General features: G+C 35.5%; 1 protein-coding gene across 3 annotated transcripts in view; it reads right to left on the bottom strand.

Annotated features, from left to right (window-relative positions):
* Positions 1–216: 216 nt before the first annotated feature.
* LOC139090091 (eukaryotic translation initiation factor 4 gamma 1-like) overlaps positions 217–22,384 on the bottom strand; it is a 30,585-nt gene continuing 8,417 nt past the window's right edge. Inside the window, exons 1-14 of one of the 3 annotated variants that reach the window (XM_070639789.1) lie at positions 17,027–17,357; positions 10,940–11,457; positions 9,508–10,423; positions 7,422–8,340; positions 6,675–6,947; positions 6,027–6,256; positions 5,746–5,947; positions 5,368–5,683; positions 3,879–4,712; positions 2,331–2,545; positions 1,621–1,734; positions 1,323–1,557; positions 1,148–1,255; positions 217–511 (exon numbers count right to left, since the gene is read on the bottom strand). In XM_070639789.1, the coding sequence (XP_070495890.1) occupies positions 429–511; positions 1,148–1,255; positions 1,323–1,557; positions 1,621–1,734; positions 2,331–2,545; positions 3,879–4,712; positions 5,368–5,683; positions 5,746–5,947; positions 6,027–6,256; positions 6,675–6,947; positions 7,422–8,340; positions 9,508–10,423; positions 10,940–11,243 (4,749 nt within the window). In that variant the 5' untranslated portion in view covers positions 11,244–11,457; positions 17,027–17,357 and the 3' untranslated portion in view covers positions 217–428. Of the gene's footprint in view, positions 512–1,147; positions 1,256–1,322; positions 1,558–1,620; positions 1,735–2,330; positions 2,546–3,878; positions 4,713–5,367; positions 5,684–5,745; positions 5,948–6,026; positions 6,257–6,674; positions 6,948–7,421; positions 8,341–9,507; positions 10,424–10,939; positions 11,458–17,026; positions 17,358–22,384 lie in introns of those variants that run through there. The other 2 variants (XM_070639781.1, XM_070639797.1) reach the window with 2 other exon arrangements.

Raw genomic sequence — 22,384 nt, 5'->3', positions numbered from 1 at the left:
AATTTTCATTTTTTTTTTTCACTTTTTAAAATTAGAAAATTCAATTTTTTAAATTTTTTATTCTATACAAAAAAAATTGTTTTTTTATTTTTCACTTTTTTGAAAATAGTTTTTAAAGTTTTTTTGTGTTTTTTCACTAAACAAATTTCACTTTTTTTCGCTTAAATAAATTTTTTACTTTTATTTTTACTTTTTTTTGTTATAAATTTCCTAAGTCCACTTAACTCTAAGATTCGTTTGAATTTTAACGTTTTCAGTTTTTTTTTAAATTTTTTTTTTCCACTTTTTCAAAAAAAAAAATTCACAGTCGCAATTTTTTCCTTTTTTAAATTAAAAAAAAACCTTTTTTCCAACGCGATTTTCAAACAAAAAATTTGTCACAAAAATTTTATATAAAAAAATTTTTTTCTCATTTTTTTTTGTGTTGCTTAATTACTTCCAGTATCGTCGTCGTCGTCTTCATCTTCGGCTAATTTTGTGAAAAATTGTCGCGTGCTACAAACTGCAACACCTTGAAAATAGAGGAGGGAAAAATTGATGGAAATTAGTAAAATAAAATTGTTTGAAAATTTTTAAAATTTTTAAATTTTTAAATTTTAAATTTTTTTTTTTTAAATTTTTTGAATTTTTTCAGATATTTTAAAATTTTTCACAAAATTTTTTGAAATTTTCAAATTTAAAATTTTCAATTTTTTTAAGATTTTTGAAATTTTTTCAATTTTTTAAATTTTTGAAATTTTTTTTTTAAATTTTTGAAAATTTTTTTTTTCAAATTTTTAAAATTTTTTCAATTTTTGGAATTTTTTCAAATTTTTTAAATTCTTTCAAATTTTCAAATTCTTTCAAATTTTTAAATTCTTTCAAATTTTTAAATTCAAATTTTTAAAATTTTTCAAATTTTTAAAAAATTTTTTAAAATTTTTTAAATTTTAAAATTCTTTTAAATTTTCAAATTTTTAAATTTTTTCAAATTTTTAAATTTTTTCAAATTTTTTAAAAAATTTTCAAATTTTTTTTAAATTTTTAAAATTTTTAAAATTTTTTTTTTAAAATTTAAAATTTTAAATTTTTTAAATTTTTTAAAATTTTTAAATTCAAAAAAAATTCAAATTTTTCAAAATTTTCAAATTTTTCAACTTTTGCTTACCTTTTCCTTGATTCTCGTTCGGGTCATCGGAGTTCTTCCATTTTTCGAATGCTTCCACCGAAAGGACATCATTATCATATAAAACCTCAAATATTGAATTCAGAAGACCTGAAAAAATCACCCAAAAATTAGTCAAAACCTCCAATTTACCCCAAAGTCCCCTAAAGTGACTTACCAGGTGGATATTCCCTAACAAAGGCAAAATGCTGCAATGCATAAATACACTGCAATTCACGATTAATTTCATTATCAATATAACGTTGAAGTAGAAGGGATAGTGACTCTAATTTAGCATTATTCAACTTATATGATGGCTGTGACTGTCCCGTTGAGTATTCATCACAGCAGAATTCCATCACAATTGTCGTCAGTTGACGTATAAAGTTTGGATCCTTCGTGCAGTCTGTTGACTATGGACATAAAAAATTTTTGATTAATTTTGTGAATTTTGAGGATATTCAGGCTGTACTTACTGTAATATATTCCATAATATTGTCATTGCTGCTCTTCTCTTGCAGCATTCGCTTCATGTGTTGCATTACATCAGCAATACCACGTGTACCACGCCGCACCATGCTTGTGAACTTCTGGAAATTTGGCATACAAAATTGAAATTAGTTCCTGAATTATTCTGATTTTTTGGATCATTTTCTGAAGGTCAAGTGGACAATGAGGGGCATTAGGGGTCGGCTACTTATTCTACCCTGGATGTCCAATCCAAAAAGTTATCAAGAATCATGAAAAATTGACCAAAAATTGTCCAAAAATTACTCCAAAATTCGTTAAAATGAACAAAAATGACCAGCAGCTCATTGATCACTTCCAACCTTTCCTAACTATACCCACAGCATTCACCTAACCCCTACTCTCCCTCTCTTTATAATCCCTACAATCCCAAAAAAAAAACCAAAAACCCCGAAAATTCCAAAAAAACCCAAAAATCCCAAAAACCACAAAAACCACAAAAAAACCCACAAAAACCCCAAACACCCAATATAAACCCCAAAAAAACCCCAAAAACCCCAAAAATGCCCAAAAACCCCAAAACTCAAAAAAAAAAAAAAATCCAAAAAACCTGAAAACCCAAAAAAACCCAAAATCCCCAAAAACCCAAAAAACCCAAAAACCCCCAAAATCCCCAACAAACCCCAAATATCACAAATCATATCACAATCATACTTACATTATTCTCTAACCATCGTCCAAAATTACCATCCTTAATAAATTGGCCTAAATCACAGTTTGTCTCGGCGACAATTGTTTGTAGTTTATTAGCGCTGTGTCGTTTCTCGACTGTTGTAAAAATGCATCTTAATACATTTTCCTTGTCACATTCGTCCGCTTGGCAGACATGATATACTTCTTGGAAGGTCAGTACGTTTGCAATTAGTAATTCGCCTGAAATTATAGGAAAAGATTGAGGGTTAGAAATTGGTTTTATTGGAATCGATATGAAGAGCACATGTTGGTTTAGTCCGGTACCAGACTGTAGTGACTCTAAATTAGTTCCGGATACGATTAAAATTGTTAAAATTCGATTAATCGGATCTAAATCCGGCATCAGTCTAATATGACTCTGACACTCGTCCAGCGTGACTCTGGCAATGTCTAAGCCGGCTAAATCTGGTCAATGGATTCTAGAATCATGCCGGAATCAAGTTAGCCTGAATTCAGACTCGATTCAAACTGAGTAAATTCAGTTAATCTATCCAAAATCCGCAACAAGCCTAGCATGACTCGTGGATTTGACCAGCATGACTCAAGCAAGATTTAGACCGGCTAAATCCATTTCATCGATTCCAGAGTCATGTCAGCCTGGTGCCGGATTCGGTTTAAGCCGAGTAAATCCGAAAATTTCACTCAAAATCCGACATCAGACCAGCCAGTGATACTGGCAAAATACTGAATTCAATTTAAAGCAGCTAAATCCAGTTGGTCGATTCCAAATCATGCAACCAGGCTAGCATGACTCTGGCACAAGGCCGGTGTAGCTCTAGCATGTTGTCGGATTTGGTTTGAACCAGTTAAGTTCAGTTAATCAATCCAGAATCCAGTACCAGACTGACAGACTCTGACATAATGTCGGTTTCGCTTACAGACTAAATTCGATTAATCGATCTCAAATCCGACACCTTGCTGGATAGACTCTAGCAGTAAGCTGTCGTGACTTTGTCATGGTTTCAGACTCGGTTAAATCCGATTAATAAATTCTAAATTCAGCACCAGATCAGTTAGACTCTAGAATAGTGTCGGATTTGATTCTAACCAGTTAAATCCAGTCAATCGTTCCAAAATCCGACACCAGACTGGCATGGCTGTGGCAATATACCGACTTGACACTGGCATGGTGCTGGATTTGGTTTAAACCAGCAAAATCTGAATGATTGATCCAGAATCCAGCACAAGGCCTGTTAGACTCTTGTAAAGTGTCGGATATGATCTAAACCGGTTAAATCCAGTCAATTGATTCCAAATAAGACACCAGGCCGGCTAGACTCTAGCACTAAGCCGTCTTGACTCTGTCATGGTGTCGAATTCTGTTTAAACCGGCTAAATCCGATTAATTGATCCAGAATTCGACACCAGGCTGGCTAGACTATAGCTTGAAGTTGAATTGGTTTAAATCCGGTACCAAGTCAGAGTCAAGTCAGTCTCAGACCAGATTTTCGATCGATTAACCGAATTTAGACCAACTTGTGCTCCAAACAATAAATATTAAGTCATAACTTACCCATAAATTGAGCAATATAGTCATAAACACGTGGTACATCACATTGAATATCCGGTGCAAATTGCATAACTTTATATAATGCTTGCTTATTATCATCACGAACAACCAATTTATTTTTAATCATTTCGACAATAATCATCATAAGATTCTCACGATCATTATCCTTACGATCCAGGAACTTATTATAAATATTTTCTAGTACATCCTTATTGGCAACATATTTGCGTGCCTTCTCAATAGCCGCATCAATTGTCAATTTATCATCCCTGTATAGATCTACAATTGTAACAAGTTCCTTAACATTCTTATCAATGTCCTCCTCGCTCAATACAATTGGTGTCGGTGCCTTTTTCATTGGTGCCGTACCACTGAATGACATTGATGCACCAATTGGCTGTTGATGACGTGGCGGTGGTGGTTGGAGTGATCTTGATGGACCGCCACTTCCACCGCGTGAACCTGAATTGTCACGTGAACGAATTTGTGAGGAATTGCGACTACCTTGATTGCTACTGCCGCGTCCACCGTAACGGTTGTCACCGCCGTTACCATAAAATCGGGATCCACGATCGCCACGTTCCATTGATGAGTTCTTTGAACCGGAATTGAAACGCGGTGGCATTTCGCTGTCGCCATCGACTGTTAGGCCAGCAAATTTGTTGGTTTGCATCATAAAGTTTTGGAATTGTGATGCATTGCCTAATTTTGCTGAACTATCGCTCATTGATGGAAGTGATATTTTATTTAATTGAATTGGTTGATTGCGTGACTTTGTATTTTGTTGGACTGACCAGCCTTCGCTGTCTTGTTGGGGTTGTTGGCGTTTGTTGTAGCCTGAAAATAGGAGAATAAAGAAATTAGAATTAGAATTTAAATCAGAATTATGTGTGCTTTTAAAATAGCGATGTCGGTTTTTCAGCCGAATTCGGATGGTTTCTGGCCCAATTCTGATGGTTTTCTGGCTGAAATATTCTGGTTTTAATCGAAATTCTTTGAATTTTCGGCCAATTTATGCCAAGTTCTTCTAATATTTTGGCAATTTCCACAAGATTATTAGTGACAGATTTTTGATAGAATTCTGTCAGATTTTAACAAATCCTTCTAAAATTTGTGCCAAATTCTACAAGATTTTGGTCAAAATTTGCCGGATTTTTAACCGATTTATTAAAAGTTCTCTTAATATTTGTGCCAAATTAATCTAGATTATGGTCAAATCCTGCCAGATTTTTAACTGAATTATGTTAGATTTTTGTCCGAATCCTGTCGGATTTTTGTCCGAATTCTGTCATTCATTGATCGAACTGTGTCATATTTTCTTCCCAATTTTCCCAATTATTTAGACAAGTTCAGCTGTTAAGATGACAGCAATAGGCCGAAATTTTGTCAGAATTCGATCAAAAACTGGCCGAAAACCCAATTTATCCCATGAATCCACCCAAAAATTGACCGAAAATCACCCCACAATCCAAAAATCTCATCAAACTCTTACCTTGATTACCCCTCTGTCTATCCTCCTTAGCACTCTGTCTATTTTGATAATTATTCATCATCTGTTCCTGTTCGGCCTCCCATACCATCTGATCCATCGTCTTTGGAATCAAATCCTGTCGACGTGCCTTCCAATTATTACTACGAAGATCCTGAAGATTTTGTATCTCAAATTTGATACGTGACGATCGAATAGTCTTATGTGCTGGATGTGTCATCTCATTGAGAATATTAAAGTATCTCTGAAGTGAGCTACGTCCTTCACTTGCTTCCATTTTACCACCGATTGTTGTGAGAAGTTTACAGACACGTTCGACCTGAAATTTATCAATTTTGAGGTTAGGTTTGGGAATAAAGTTGAAATTTTGAGTGACTTTACCTTCTCTTCTGTTGCTTCCGTCAACAACATCTCAATACATGTCCTCATAATCTTTGTTGTCAACATTTCACTCTTGTACAGTTCACCAATAAATTTAACTGTACCATTGGCACGTTGACGGAGTCTATAATGCTGCTCTTCAAGTTCCGCTTTTCTTTCGTCGCGCTTTTGAGCATCTGGTTCATTTTCATTCTCTTTTAGTCTGAAAAAATCGAAAATTTTGAGGTTAGGAGTTGGAATCAAGCATGTAGGCATGCCTACTCATCAAACTTCATACTCACTTGTCTTCAATTACTCTAAATTCCAATGTATCTTCCTTATTTCTCTCAAATTCCTTTTGACATTGTGTAATTAATCTAACCTTCAATGAATTCTTTTTGGATTGCTTATCTTGAGGTTGATCGGCATTTGATGGTACGGTTTGGATGTAGGCAATCTCATTACATAAATTTGCATAGGTTGGTGCAAATTTTGGTTCGGAAATTGCTTTCTCAAAGAGAAGACCGATGACCTGAAAAATTGATTGGATATTGATTAGTTACTGTGGATTTTTTTACTTTGAGGTTAGGTATGGTTAGGTGGCTATAAGCTGGATCAAGTGGCATACAGGAGCGCCTCTAGATATGCGCCTCTGGATATGCGCCTCTAGATATGCGCCTCTGGATATGCGCCTCTAGATATGCGCCTCTAGATATGCGCCTATGGATATGCGCCTCTAGATATGCGCCTCTGGATATGCGCCTCTAGACATGCACCTCTAGATATGCGCCTCTGGATATGCGCCACTGGATATGCGCCTCTGAATATGCGCCTCTAGATATGCGCCTCTAGATATGCGCCTGTGGATATGCGCCTCTAGACATGCATTCCTTTATATGCGCCTAACCACCACAACTCCACAAACCGCAGAAAAACTACATTCAACTTACCCCATCAAGTCTCTCCATTGTATCAATCTTAAATGTCTTGACCTGCTCAACGAGCACATCAAAGTTTTCGGCAGTGAGTTTATTGAGCATCGAACGGAACTTGCTGAGTACATCAGCTGTCTCACGTTCCTCTTCATTCATTGCTGGTCTCTTTTTAAGATGCGATGGTTGCCATGCATTCTCCGACTCATTGAGTTTCACGTCATCTTGAAGACTCAAATTTAATTTGATAATTTGTCGATCGGATTGACCTTGTCGTCCACCGCCGGGTATCTAGAAATGGAAATTGGAATATGATTAGTATTGAGGTTAGAAATGGGAATATTGTGGGAGGAGTAACAAGGGGGGATGACAGGATGGAATGGGTGACAGGGTGTCAAGGGTGACAGGGTGTCAAGAGTGACAGGGTGTCAAGAGTGACAGGGTGTCAAGAGTGACAGGGTGTCAAGGGTGACAGGGTGTCAAGAGTGACAGGGTGTCAAGTGTGACAGGGTGTCAAGTGTGACAGGGTGTCAAGGGTGACAGGGTGTCAAGGGTGACAGGGTGTCAAGGGTGACAGGGTGTCAAGAGTGACAGGGTGTCAAGGGTGACAGGGTGGAATGGGTGACAGGGTGTCAATTGTGACAGGGTGTCAAGAGTGACAGGGTGGAATGGGTGACAGGGTGTCAAGGGTGACAGGGTGTCAAGAGTGACAGGGTGTCAAGGGTGTCAGGGTGTCAAATGTGACAGGGTTGGGATAATACTAACCTGTTGTTTTCCTTGTTGACTTGGACGTTTTGGTGGATATGGATTACGTCCACCCGGTTGATTCATCCATTTTGGTGCAACAGAATTAATTGCATCAAATGGCATCCTCAATCCCAATTGTTGATTGAGTGTATTTGTTAAACATTCCTTATTAAATTTCATTAATGTATTTGATACGCCTTCAGGAAGCTCAACGGGTGCAACAGCAGCTGTATCCTTTAATTTAAGCAATTGATCACGCGTATAATATTTTTTACCAGATGCATTAGCTGGACTCCATTGATCATCACTATATTGTATGATACTCTCAATTGTTGTTCCTTTATCATCAGTCTCTGTTGAATTATTATTTGTATCCTGTGGTAATTCAGCAACAATCGCACGATCTGTTTCATCATTATCATTAACATTTTGTTCATTAATCATATCCTCATCATTATTCTCGTTAGCATCATTTGATGGAGTCGATGATGTTGTTGATGATGTGACTTTTTGATAATTATTATTATTTGTATCATTAATATCACTAACTTGATTTGGAATTTGATTCTGTTCAGATAATGGTGGCGGTGTTATTGGCTTATCAGTCATGATCTCAGAGATTTGCTGTTGCTGTATTACAACTGGCGTTGTTATATTCACATTAATCGTGCTAGTTCTATTACTTATATTATTATTATCATTATCATTAATGTTATTATTATTATTATTATTATTATTATTATTATTATTTTCACTATCTTGAACAGGCGATGAAGCTGCTACATGCGGCACAACAGGTTGTGGTTGAGGCTCAATTTCGGATTTTGGAGCTTCAATTTTGACTGGCTTTGGTGGATCCGCTAGTTGCGGTATCGCTGGCTGACTACTTTGACTACTCTGTACAGGAGATTGTTGTGGACTCGGCTCTGGGGGTTTCCTAAAAGATTAGAGATAAAATGGATTATTAGATGTGGATTGAGGATATATTCAATTAAGGACGATTTAGAGATCAAGCCACAACAGACAATGAGTATGTTCACATGATGTCATGGCACCATGTGACCCTGCAGTGTTATTGTCATGGTTCCATGTGACCCTGCAGTGTTAGTGCCACTGCATCATATGACCCTGCCATGTTGGCATCACTGCACAATCTGACCCTGCATTGTTAGTGTCACTGCACAATCTGACCCTGCATTGTTAGTGTCACTGCACCATATGACCCTGCAGTGTTGGTGTCACTGCATCATATGACCCTGCAGTGTTAGTGTCACTGCACCATGTGACCCTGCTATGTTGGTGTCACTGCACCATATGACCCTGCATAGTCGATGTCATGGCACCATGTAACCCTGCAGTGTTAGTATCACTGCACAATATGACCCTGCTGTGTTGGCATCACTGCACCATATGACCCTGCAGTGTTGGTGTCATGGCATCATGTGACCCTGCAGTGTTAGTGTCACTGCACCATGTGACCCTGCATTGTTATTGACATGGTTCCATGTGACAGTGTTAGTGTCACTGCACCATATGACCCTGCAGTGTTGGTGTCACTGCACTATATGACCCTGCTGTGTTGGTGTCATGGCACCATGTAACCCTGCAGTGCTATTGTCATGGTTCCATGTGACCCTGCCATGTTGGTGTCATGGTTCCATGTGACTCTTCAGTGTTGGTGTCCCTGCACCATATGACCCTGCTGTCATGGTGTCACGGTATCAAGCTAGCATGTTCATTGTCTGCTCTTTAAAGTGTCTAGTCTGTGTTAGAAATGAGATCAATCCCAAGTAGACAGGCTTCTAGACCGACAATTGAATAGTTGTATGTCCAGCACTAAGAGCTAGCTCTTGTTAAGGACGAGTCATTCATGAGGATGAATAGACAGTCTTAGTTGTACATCTAGTCAAATAGTCGTCTACCCATCTGGATATCATCAATCTCAGATCCAGATCTATATAGCTTAACCTCTAGTCATGTATAGGAGGGTCAACCCTGGACGTAATGGATTTTGGGTCAACCCAGGTCATCTACTGTCCCAGGTCAACCTCTATGTCATACCCCACATCTCCCCAATATCTCCCCATCACCCTCCTCAACTTACCTATTCTTATTTTTACTGATTTGGTGCTTAGGCGTAATATCAACAGACGGTCCATCGCTCATAGCACTTACAACAGGAGTTTGTGGCTCAGCATTTTCCTTCTCAACAGAATCCTCCTTACCACCACTATTATGATGATGATGTGACTGTTGATGATGCGTATGATGATGTGACTGTGTCTTATCATCATTATTAACAGATGCTGGTGCATCCTCCTCAAAGATATTCTTCCCCGTCATTGGATTTATAATTTGAATTGCATTTGGACCAGCCTTCTTTGTGCCAGTCTTTTGTTGTGGCGGTGCTGCCGGCGGTTGTATAACCTGTGGCATCTCATAAACATTATATGGACTATATTCATTTGCTGGTGGACCAATTGTTGGTGTTGGACCAGCTGTCGGTGTTGCTGTTTGACGTTGACCATTTGCTGGTGGTCCAGCCATTTGTCCATATGTCTGTGCCGATGGATTAAAATAATATTGTGGCATTTGATGATAGACTTGCTGTTGAAAATGTTGTGCCGATATTGGCATTGTTTGGGCTCGAATGTGACCAGTTGGAATGACAAAATTATATTGGGGAATTGTTTGTGTTGGAAATATATACGATTGTTGTTGTTGTCGTCGTACTTGTTGTTGTTGTGGACGTGCATATTGTGGTGGTGCACGTGATTGTTGGACTGATCCTTGTGGTACGGCATATGCACTTGGTTGTTGGGATTGTTGCTGTTGACCTTGTTGTGTTGGTGGTGTTGGTGGTGCTGTTGGCGGTGCCATTGACGTTAGTCGTTGTTGTGATTGTGGTGCTGAATTTGATAATGTTTGGGCGGGATTTGTTTGTTGGGATTGTTGTTGTTGCGGTGGACCGCCTTGTGTCTGGTATGGATTTTGTGGATGTTGTGGTTGAAAACCTCCGTCTAAAATTGAGAAATAAGATTTAATTTAGATTGTTGGACTTGATTTTGGGTTTGGTGATCTGGAGGGTGACCCTCTGGGTAGGGTGACCTCCAGGTTACCAGGTATGGATGGTTAGTTGATGATTGTTAAGGAATTAATCATGAAAACTTAAAAATAAACGGATTAACGTACATTTTCAGGCATTATACTAAGTTTTACTTGATTGCACATGGGTGGGGTGTCTATAGGCATAGGTAGGGACCTATACGCATAGGTAGGGTGCCTTTCACCCAGGTACACCCCCATGGCATCACAACAAGTCACACACTAGCCTAAAATCACACAATAACCTCAAAAATGTACGTTACAAGCTTAATATAACTAAATAAACCATAAAACAATAAAAAAGTCAGTAAACAATGTTCATGTCTACATCAAACTATATCAAAATAAAGGAACTAAGGCTGTACAACAAAAGAATATCCAAAAAAAATTCAAAAAAACGCGAAAAAAATCCAAAAAAAAAAAATTCTTACTCGACATATGTCTGATAAAGTTGGGAGCTATATTGGCACCGCCTGGTGTCTGAAATGGTAAACATTGTGCCACATGATACTCATGTGACTGTCCAGCCTGTACGTTACCCGAACCACCACCATTTGGATTTGATTGATTTGATCCAGCCTGTTGTGACTGTTGTTGTTGTTGTTGTGAGATTTGTTGTTGTAAGGCTGTTGCTACGCTTACGGGAAGGGCCTGTACACGATGGGTCTGATGATGTGGTGGTGGTGGATTTACAGACAATTGCGGATATGACGGTACGAAATTTCTAAGACTCATTTTTATGCTTATTTTATGCTTCTTTTTATGCTTAAAATTTTATATTCGATTTTTTTTTTAATTTTTGAAGTCCGAATTCGTCTTCTTTAAGTTAATTTACTTGGTTCTTAATATTATTTATGCTTATTATTCTCTTTGCTTTATATTAAGGATGTGTTAATGGAACAACAACGCATTTAAATTCGCAAAATGATTGCGATAAAACGAATTGTTACTGGAATGAAAAAATAGAGAAAAAAATTTGTCTTTTTTTATTGGAATTTGAGACATTTTATAGGTTTAGAGAGATTCGCAGATGTTTGATTGATAAGCTCCGGAGAATTTTTTGTCTATTTTGCAGAATTTTTGAGAACTTTGCAGAATTTGCAGGATTTTTTTTGCATATTATTGAGAATTTAATTAAGTGAATTTAATTACTGTAGATTAAATTGAGAATTTGATAAGAGATTTTGATTGATTTATTGAGATTTGAGGCTTTATGTAGCCTAAAACACTGTAATTCAAGTAGTTTTTGAGTTAATACAGATCATTGTAATCTATTTTCCCTTTAGTAATCCAGAATTTCACCATTTAAAGTAATATTGACTCATATTGTAGTTCATTTTGAGATTTGTTACCTAAAATCCACATTTATACTGACTAATTAAGTTCAATCTAAGAGAATAGACGCTGTTGTGCATGACTGTAATGACAATTGCCTAAAATACGACCTTGTGGAGCTCAATTGACTCAAAATTCAATGATTAAAGGAGTTGAGACCTTCAATGTGAGAGGATAGACACTGTATTACAGGATTGTAACTAAAGTAATCAAGAATATCACTTAACATAGCTCACTGGATTCAAAATCCATCAAATTTGGAACTTGGGACCTAAAGGTACAATTCAAGCTCTTTGGTGAACGTCAATCTGAGAGTATGGCTAATATTACGCATGGTTGTAGCTTTAATCATCTAGAACACGATTATTGGAAGATCAATTGACTCAAAATCCATTTATATGGAGGTTTTAGAGTAGCATTTGGGCGGAACTTGAGCGGAACTCGAGCGGAACTTGGGCGGAACTTGGGCGGAGCTTTTGCGGAACTTGAGCGGAACTTTGGCGGAACTTGGGCGGAACTTAAGCGGAACTTAGGCGGAACTTGGGCGGAATTTTTGAGGGACTTTTGCAGAATTTGGGCGGAACTTGAGCGGAACTTTGGCGGAACTTGGGCGGAACTTGGGCGGAACTTGGATGAAACTAGGGTGGAACTTGGACGGAATTTGAGTGAAGCTTGGGAAGAGCTTGAACGGAAACTCAACGGAACTTGGACGGAACAAGAATAAAATCTACTGTTGATCCAATTATTCAACTCTAATTTGCCAGGATAAACCCAATTCTGCAACATTATCCTTTCATTAATCCACATCTAACCTAATCAACTCCCCATAAATCCCTAAAAATGAATCACAAAACTTCCCAGAAATTCCCCACCAAATCCACAACAAGTCGCGAACATTTTCAAGAACACAAAGGTGAAAATCACATTTTTACTTCATATTATTTTTTACAAATCCGCAAGTCCAACGAACTCCACATTTCCATAAAATAAAAAGTGATTCATACGCAAAAAACTATCACACAAAATATTCAATCCACAAACAGAAAAAAACACACAAAAAATTCCAGACAATCACAAATGTGCCCATTTTAAAGACGCAGAAATACTTTTTGTATATTTAATTGCACGACTAATACAAAGACATGGCAATTTATTGTCAATCACTCATTCATATTTGCTTAGTAAAGTGAAATGACAATGGATGGAGGAACGGTGATTTACTGATGTGAGGATGGATGAGAAATTGGTGCATTTGATGACGTTGGCTTTGTGCTTTTTATTGAGATTTATTGAGGAAAGTAGAGGAGATTTTTGGGAATGAGTATATTGAGGAAGGTTTCTTGAAGTCTTGGTCTCGTTAAATTCTCGAGACCAAGGCTGATACCATCCGGGTCTCGGTGTCGACATCGAAAACCCTTAATGTTAAGATTTCACTGATTAGGTACCCGGAATCTATCCATAATCTGACCCAAGGGTGAAGCGACACTGAGTAGGTGCCGAATTCGGTTCTCAATCTCAAACCCCAAACCCCTCTCTTTCCCCTCTTTCCTTAGATTGTTAGTCCAGAAAGTAATGGAATCGAAAATCCAACCCCAGACAGACTTGACCTTGACTTGAGAACGGATTTAGTATAAACTGGATTGAAGTCATTGTCATGGTAGCCTAGGACTGTATTTTTGGTAATTTCTGCAACAAATGTCTTCTGTAGAAACGCTCTAAGTAAAGAGGCGAATGGAATAGTTGTCACGTGCGTATTTGATGAAGTAGGGGGAGGGAGGGTTGACTTGGAGAGACCGCATGCAATAGCCTAACCATTCTGATTTACTGAGGTATTGCTGTCATAACGGAAAATTCACCTAGACGTGTCTCAATGGCCTGATATTTTTGCTAAAGCTCAACTCTACTTAAACTTCAAAATCACCAAAAACAACTCCCATCCAATATCTCTCCTCAAAAAAAAATGACACCATACAGTAAGGTATTCAGTGGCACAACGTTGTTTGGACATCAAATCCTCACCCAACATCTTCATCTAGTCACCCAACCCTCAACTCAAACTCTTCCAAAAATTGAAAGATAATCTCACAAAAAATAATCGATTAGTAGCGGATCGCTCATTTTGCCTTGTAACATTATCTCATTTATTCCAAATTTTCTCGTCTAGCACAAGAAGAACCCTCAAAAGTTTTTTCTTTCTTTTTTTTTGCAATTAAATTCCCCTCCAATCCAATCATTAATGAAACTAGAACGTGCAAGTGCTTCAATAATAATTAAAATTAAATGGTTTCCAATTCCATTCCATTTATGTGACAAAATTGCTAGAAAAAGATTGTTTTTCTATACTCAATAAAGTTGATGACGATTTGTCCATAAATAAAAAAATGCGTATTTGATGCTAAATATAGAGGCTAAGTGGAAGTGATACGCAATTGACTTCCGGGAGGCCTTTTTTTTTAGAAGAGATATTGGATGGGAGTTGTTTTTGGTGATTTTGAAGTTTTAGATTGGAAATGAGAAATATTTGGGGAGAGACATTAATGTGTTCAACTGAATATGGCGCATGGGTTGATCTCAAAGTTGGAAATTTTGGAATTTTGAGTGTGGATTGTATTTGCCATTAGAGACGTAGTCAGGAAAATGAGAAGGGGGAGCTCGGATTTCACCTTCCTCAACCTCTGTTTTGCTATGAAGTTTTGCCCATCGTGCATCTTTGAAAGGGAGACACTTTAATGTTTTTTCACTGAATATAGCGCACAAAATTTGGTTTTTTACTCAAAGATTTGATGCGATTTGTCGTCTTAGGTGTGAAACTGGTCAAGTTCAACAGCACAAATCAGGTAATCGATCCATAATCTTACCCTAAGAAGGTATGACACTGTCTTAGTGCCAAATTTGTATCTTAATCTCATTCTCTAGCCTCTAGTATACAGAGTATTCCTAGAGTGTCTTATGTGACTAGAGTGTCTAATGCATCTGGTGTTCTTAATGTTCCTAGTGCACCTGTTGTGACTGAATAGTGTGCCTAGTGTTCCCAGTGCACCTAGTGCACCTAAGTGTGCATAATGTGAATAATGTGCTTGGAGTACCACGTGTGCCTTCGGTAACTAGTCTGCCTAGTACACCGCACTACACATTGTTACCCACCTCTGATCTAGTCACCCATCCCCAATCCAACTCTCCACTTAAAGCTACTCCATCTGTTCAATCATCGACATTAAATTAAAAAATCATTTCAAATTCAAAAAACTTCGAAAATGAGCATTAATTATTGAAAAACGCTCAACAAAAAAAAAAAAAGTCTGATAATGAACCGTTCTTTAAAATTGAAACTAGGGCAACATTGAACGGATTTATTTATTTTAAAAACTTTAAAAGTTTTTTCACTTTCAATGAGCATATCCACTTAAATTGTTCCAAATTCATGAATTTTTTGTCTTGATTTTCTTCATAGATTTAGCAAATTAAAGTTTAGAGCAGCTTGAGAGACATCAAGTCACACGAGACTGTGTACAATATGTAGGACAAGGCTACCACATCCAAAGTGGAACTTGAAGATTAGATCACACAACAGCGTGTATGTCATGGTAACCGCAGAAATTGCAATAAAAATAATAAAAAAAAAAATTCAATTTTTTTTCATTGCAGGAATTCCAATGTCGCGAGAAAGAGAGTGAAATACAGCACAAAAAAATAATAAAAAATTGCATATAGCAAGTGATGACGAGACAATCGAGCATCAGTAGCCAACAAAACATGAAGAATGTGAATTTACGGCAATTGTGTATGGTGCATCATTGAACGTTAGTGTGGGTCATGGATGATGATGATGAGAACAAAAAATAAAAAGAGATTCGCACACAACCACAAATGATGTGCGAATGCACATACTAAGTCACTCATACTAATGATTGATTCCAACAAATTCCGTTCGTTCGTCGCATTAAAAAGAGTTTTTTTTTGCTTTTTTTCTAAAGCAACCCAATTTCCATTTCACTGTAATCGATTTTCTCCACGCGAAATGTTTTTCTTGTTGTTTGAAAATGGCAGAGTTGGTTGGGATTTTGTGATAGAGTTTGCGGTGTTTAGAGGTGAAAATTGTAAACGTAACCTCAAAATTCAGTATGATCACCTCAAAGTTTGATAGCATAACCTCAAAAATTCTTGACAAATATTAGAAAATTCTTAACATAACCTCAATTTCATTGACATAACCTACAAATTCACTAATCTAACCTCAAAATTTATGATCTGATCTTAAAATTTATCAATTTTGTAACAACAATTTGTACTTTAACTTTGAAAATTTAGAGTTAGACTCAATTTAGTCGACATAACCTAAAAATTTTCTGACTTAACCTCAATTTTTCTTAGAATTCCATCAAGTTATCCTATCGAAATCTATAAATGTATTCATATAACCCGAAAAGTTAGCAATCATATCTTATATTTAGTATAAATTACAAAAATTTCAATAACATAACCTTGAATTTCAGGGTCATAACCTTAAATTTTAAAACAAAATCTTAGAGTTTGTCAAAATAACCTCAAATTTTCTTACAAAACCTCAAATTTTTCTATCAAAACTTAAAAATAAGTCAGAAAACCTCAACTTGTTCTCACAAAACTACATAATTATTCAAGTAACCTGAAAATTTTGTAACATAACCTCGCAATTTGGCAACATAACCTCAAAAATTCCTAAAATGACTTCAAAATACTTCAGATAACCTCAAATTTCCTTGCAAAATCACTGAATTTTAGGCGAAATCTGCATAAATTACGTTCATGTCCATCATTTTTAGGTTAGGTCAACATTAGAATTCAACTCTGAGTCAAAATTGATTGAATCACAACTGTTCAGGTTCAATACACCAAACCTAAACCCAAAATCACCAACTCTGCAGCAAAAATGTCCAAACTTAACCTCAAAATTTCCGAACTTAACCTCAAAATTTCCAAAACATAACCTCAAAATCCTCAACTCTGCAAAATTCTCATTATTTTCACATATTTTTCCACATCTTTTTGTTCACTAAAAAACTTCACAATTCATATTCCAACTCTGCAAAATTCATTGAAGAGAGAAGACACAAATAAAATAAAAATGGAGCTACACAATTTTCACTTCCGGAATGGTGCCGGAGGTCAGTTAATTGACTTCATCTGCCTCAATCCGGACTCACCGATAATCAATTTCAAGTCCATCATTAAGGATGGCTGTAAATTCACTTTTATGTCGCATTTTTCGCTTTTTTTTTGCAAAAATTTCACAGCACAACGGAAAAAAAAAACTTTTTTTTGTGTGTTGGCGACAAAAAAAAATTTCCAGATGGTTTAAAACTTTTTTCCACGTGAAATTTTTTGAATTTTTTGATAAAATTTTGACAATTTTGACAATTTTTGTCGATTTTTTGACACAAAAACGATTAAAATTCAGTTAAAATAATTAAATTTTTGATCCGGATTTTCAATTTTATTTTTTTGCTTTAAAGCCTCTCGACGTCCACGATTCTTTTGAAATGTTTTAATGCTGTTTGTATGTATTTGTGAAATTCTCACCAATACTAATGCAAAAAAAAATTTTACTCAATTTTTCTCCATTTTATTTCTTATTTTTTTGCTCTTTTTTAGACCGTACAGCACTAATGTCTACATGCTGTCTATGTATTGGTGAGAGAGCCGCTCTCTCGACATCCACTCTCTCTCTCTCTCACACTATGCTCAACTGAGAGAGGCGAATGAACTTCAAACAGTTTTTTTTTTACAATTTTTTTCCCTTCTTTTTAACATTTTTTTTTTTTTTTTTTGTATTTTGTTGTTGTTATTGGATTTTAGGAGAGAAAATAAGTATAAAATTTGTATTTCGACTTGCTGTGCTGGTTTATAAGTAAAATGTGGAAAGGAATGAAAGAAAAAAAAACTGTTGAAGTAGTTAAAATTGAAATTTTTGTCGGAGATATTGAGGTTGTTGGAAGCTTTGAAGTTGGAATTGAAGTTGTTTTTGTTTGGATGCACTTGATTTTTGGGATTTGAGATTTTGAGTTTGGATTTTTATTTTTTGAAATTAACTTGATTTGTTTGAAAATTGTAAAAATTTTAAGAATCGTGATTTTTGAATTTAAAAAAACAAATATTAAAAAAAATTAAATTATTCATAAAATTCAAAATTCACGACTTTTTCAATTTTATTTCATTTCAAAAATTTTTTTTCCAATTTTTTAAGATTTGCATTTTTTACAGGTTTTAATTTTGAAACCTTTATTAAAATTTTAAAAAATTCTTTAAGAGTTTAAATAATTTTTTAAATTTTCAAAACTAAATATTTTCTAACAATTCTCTTAAAAAATTTCAAATTTTTAAACTTTTCTAAGATTTTGAAAATTTGTAAAATTGTAAAAACAATTTAGAAAATTGATTAAGTATTGAGAAAACTGTTACAAGATTTTCAAAAAATTCTGTAAACTATTTAAAGAGTTCTAGAAAAAATTCAAAAAATTAAAAAATTTAAGTTAAAAATTAAAGATTTGAAATTGAAACCTTGGAAAATTAAAATTCACAAAAATTGAAAATTGGAAGTTTCAAAACGATTCTAAAAATTAATTTATAAAACATCATTGAATTCGAAATTATTTATAATTGAAAAAAATGTTATGAAAATTTAAAAACCAATAAAAGTTGTAAGATTATTTTTAAAAAAATTTTAAAGTTGAAAAAACTCTTGAAAAATTTCATATTTTAGATTTTAGAAAATTGTTAAAATTTTAAAAAATTAAAATTTCATTTTTTTGAATTTTTCTTAATTTATAATTCTTTTTAAAAAATATAAAGAAATTAAAAAAAATCCAATTTTTATGATTTTTATTTTTAAAAAAGCCTTGAAAAAGTCATTAAATCACAATTTCGCTTCTTCTCTCTCATATCATTACAATCCAAAGAAGCAACCCAAAAAATCATCAATTTCTTCAAAATCTTCAATCCTAACTGCAAATGCCACGTGTTTTCTTTTCTATTCATCCATATGTTCCAACTCTCACAAACCATTAACAACTTAACTCAAATTTACTGAAATTAGAGCTTCCCAAAGTCTCGGTTTTGTCAAATTGTCGAGATTAAGATTGAGACCGAGTTACCGAGATCGAGACCCTCAGCTGGACCCAGACTGAGTCTACCCGAAGAAAGGACTGAGATTGAAGCTATCCGAGAAGTGCTCGGACTCGATGTCGGTTTGGGTTTTTTGGTCTTAATCTCAACATATCTAATGAGATTTTTAGATGCTGAGATTAAGACCAAAAAACCCAAACCAACATCGAGTCCGGATACTTCCAGAGTAGCTTCGGTCTCAGTCTTAGTGTCGGGTAGCTTTGCCATAAAATCCCCAAAAATTCGTCTCCAAATCGAACAAATCCAAAAGAAAATCTCCAATCAAAAATCAATAATCATTCAAATCCCTCAGACACAATTTCTTACCCAACTTCCTCATTCTATTTCCACATACACTCCAAAAAAAATACTTCTTTTCATCTCCATCACAGACATTCATTCCCACACAATTTTCATGTTCTCGTTACAGCATTAAAGTGCATTTTTTCAGCTTCCGACCTTTTTTTTTTCATATTCAGCTACAACAATTGACTACATCTGTATTATTGCCAATTTCTAAAATTAACCTTCGATCATGTGGGCAACAAAAAAAAGAATTTTCAAGATGAAAATGAGCACGAGACAGACAATCAGGCTGCATTTGTGCCTTTGTTTTGTCTTATAAGAAAATTAAATTTCTCACAAAAAATAAAGGAATTGATAAATTATAACTTGATGTTACTGTACATTAAGTGTCAAATTATGAATGTCATGATGATGTCGCTTGTACTTCCTGTAGCAAGATTCCTTTGTTCTAGATTCTCATTGTGGATGAATTGATTTATTTTTTGAAGGAGAGAATTAAGAGAATGAATGAATGAATGTGAGGATGTGAGTGGATGTGTGTGAGGAGTTAGGGATTGTTTTTGGGGAAATGAGGGAGCTAGGGATGAGCCTGTCAAGTGCAGCATACGTCTTAGGTGACTGTCTATACTATACAGGGCTGTAACCTTAAACTAACTATAAGATACAGTCGGAAACTGCAGATCTATCGAAATCTAAACTGCAGGAAATTCAGGCTTGTTGGTCATGGACGAACCCAACATTTTGACATGAATTTAGTCCAAACTGTGGATTTTGACTTCCAATCCGACTCGTCTGCATGCTTCACTGGAACAGACAATGAGTATGCTGATATGATATTAAGATACTCAGCATGGTATCATGTCAGCATACTAATTTTTCTAGCTCTCCTTTTTAAGCATGGTCAAACCCAATTTTAAGTACTTAAAAGCTGCAAAAGCAGTTAGAGTACCCATGGATAGTCCTGATTAGGTAGGATTACCAGAAAATATTCGCAAAATATCCGGACATTTTTGGAAAAATTGGTACAATTCTAAGTTTGGCACTATTGGGATCCTATTAAGGCTTTGTATGGACACAGCAGCAATGTAGAAATGTACAGCAGCGTCCGGGCAAAAATACAGCAGTTGGTTGCCCTATGCATAGGATACCCAGGTAGAGTGCTTCTTATACAGCTGGTTAGCTCTACATTAACTAATATCCAAGCTATACTAATCACTAGGGATTTTAATCCCGGAACAAAATCATGACATCATCCCCAAACGCACCCCCCTTCAAGCCTTAAGGTCATTTACAAAATTCAATATGAAATATATCTTTGATGCAAACTTTAAAAATATCTCAAACGTGACTAAATGATTATGAATGAGCTGAATAGATTAAAAATAAATCATTAAGAAGCTCTTGACTGATAAATGTCGAGGCTATGTGACAGTAAGTTGTGAAATTTACAGATGTGAGGATTGATTGTAGATTTGAATTGAAATTTGGTATGAATAGGGGGAATTTGGACTACAATTTGGAAGGGTTTTTTGAGGGATTTTGGAGTTAACAGACGGAAGAATGCAAGATAGCATTTAACAAGCCTGAAGCCAGCTTTAGGGGCAATCTGAGTTAGGTTCTGTACCCAAAATTGATCTGTACAGCAAGTGAAAAAAGTAAGTAAGTAAATTGAGGAATTTGAGGATTCAGGATCTACTTTTAGAGACGTCCGACAAGCACAAGTCGTTTAATCGATCAAAAATTGGTCTCAGACTGATGTGACTCTGACTTGATGTCGATTTTGATTAAAATCTGTCAAAGTCATCTTGGACTGATTCTTGATTTTTGAATGACAATATTTTGGATATGATACAGCCACCAACAGAGTCAGATGGAAGACCTTTTGTAGCCACCTAGGCTCCAAGTCAGAGCATGGATCCAGTAAGTATTTTGGACATTTGAGCATTTGAGAGCTTAAAATACAGCTTAAAATCCCGACTTACAGAGCTCTAACTGTAAATACTGTGAATTGTTCTCCTTTATCTGTATCCGCAACATTGTAAGATTCAATGTCACAGCTATATACATCATTATCATCATAATAAATAATATCAATATTAATTCACAAAGTGCAATGAATTTGAGATCAGAGAATCTGGATGAATTACGTCAATTTGAAGCTGATTTGAGGCGATTTGAAGCTAAATGGGATCCAAATCGGCTGGATTGACGTCAGATTTGAGCTCTAAACTGATTTGAGCTCATTTGACAGTCGAGTCAAGCCTTAATTCAGCTTCTGACTTGGATTAGGTGTATACAGAGTCGATTGTAGACCTAAGATCCTATATTTGAGTCTATAGACCAGAATAAGAGGGCAATGAAGAGGTTATGGTTAAATTTTGAATCAAAATCATCAAAATCACCAAAATCCCCATCAAAATCCACTCCATACCATCTCCATCACTTTCATTCACCATCGTAACTCAACACCGAACCAAAAACAAAGAAGAAAAGTAGAAGTGAAAGGGGGAACAAAAAGGTATCAAATGCGGCAACAACAATCCAAGTATGCAAAAAGAATTGGCACTAAAAGTAGTTTTTTTTTTATAGCTTATAATTGTATGCGTGTGTGTGTGGATTTCCTATGATTAATTGTTGTTGTTGTTAGCTTTTTTTTTTGTTAATTAAATAAACTTATTTTATACTATTGTAGGTAAATTAATTTAGCATGTGGAAGTTGCAGTAAAATGAACATTTGACATGAAATTATTTTTTTTTTTTGCATATTTGAATGAATGCATGCATGTGAGCATGTTTATGGGAATTTTTTTGAGGATTTGGGAATTTGTTTTTGTTTAGTTTGAGATTCACTTGATTTTAGAGCTTGATATGAAGTCGAATCGGCTCTGAGCTCTGCTAATATGTACAAAAATTCAGGAGACTTGATATCAAGCACTACGAAGAGGTTACTGCAATTATCTGGATATCAAGCACTAAAAGAACAATTTTATGGACAATTTTGGCAATAACAACTCTAAAAGTCCGAAAAAGCGTCTTCACGACGAAGTTATGTCTGCTATGTGTTTAGCAGACCTGATTTAATCTTAAATTTGTCT

Source organism: Chironomus tepperi, unplaced genomic scaffold (assembly GCF_022539635.2).
Source record: "Chironomus tepperi strain 1889 unplaced genomic scaffold, CSIRO-AGI_Ctep_v1 contig_13, whole genome shotgun sequence".
In the NCBI taxonomy this organism is placed as follows: Eukaryota; Metazoa; Arthropoda; class Insecta; order Diptera; family Chironomidae; genus Chironomus; species Chironomus tepperi.
Note: the sequence above shows the minus strand (reverse complement) of the source record. Positions and strands in the feature narration are given on the sequence as shown.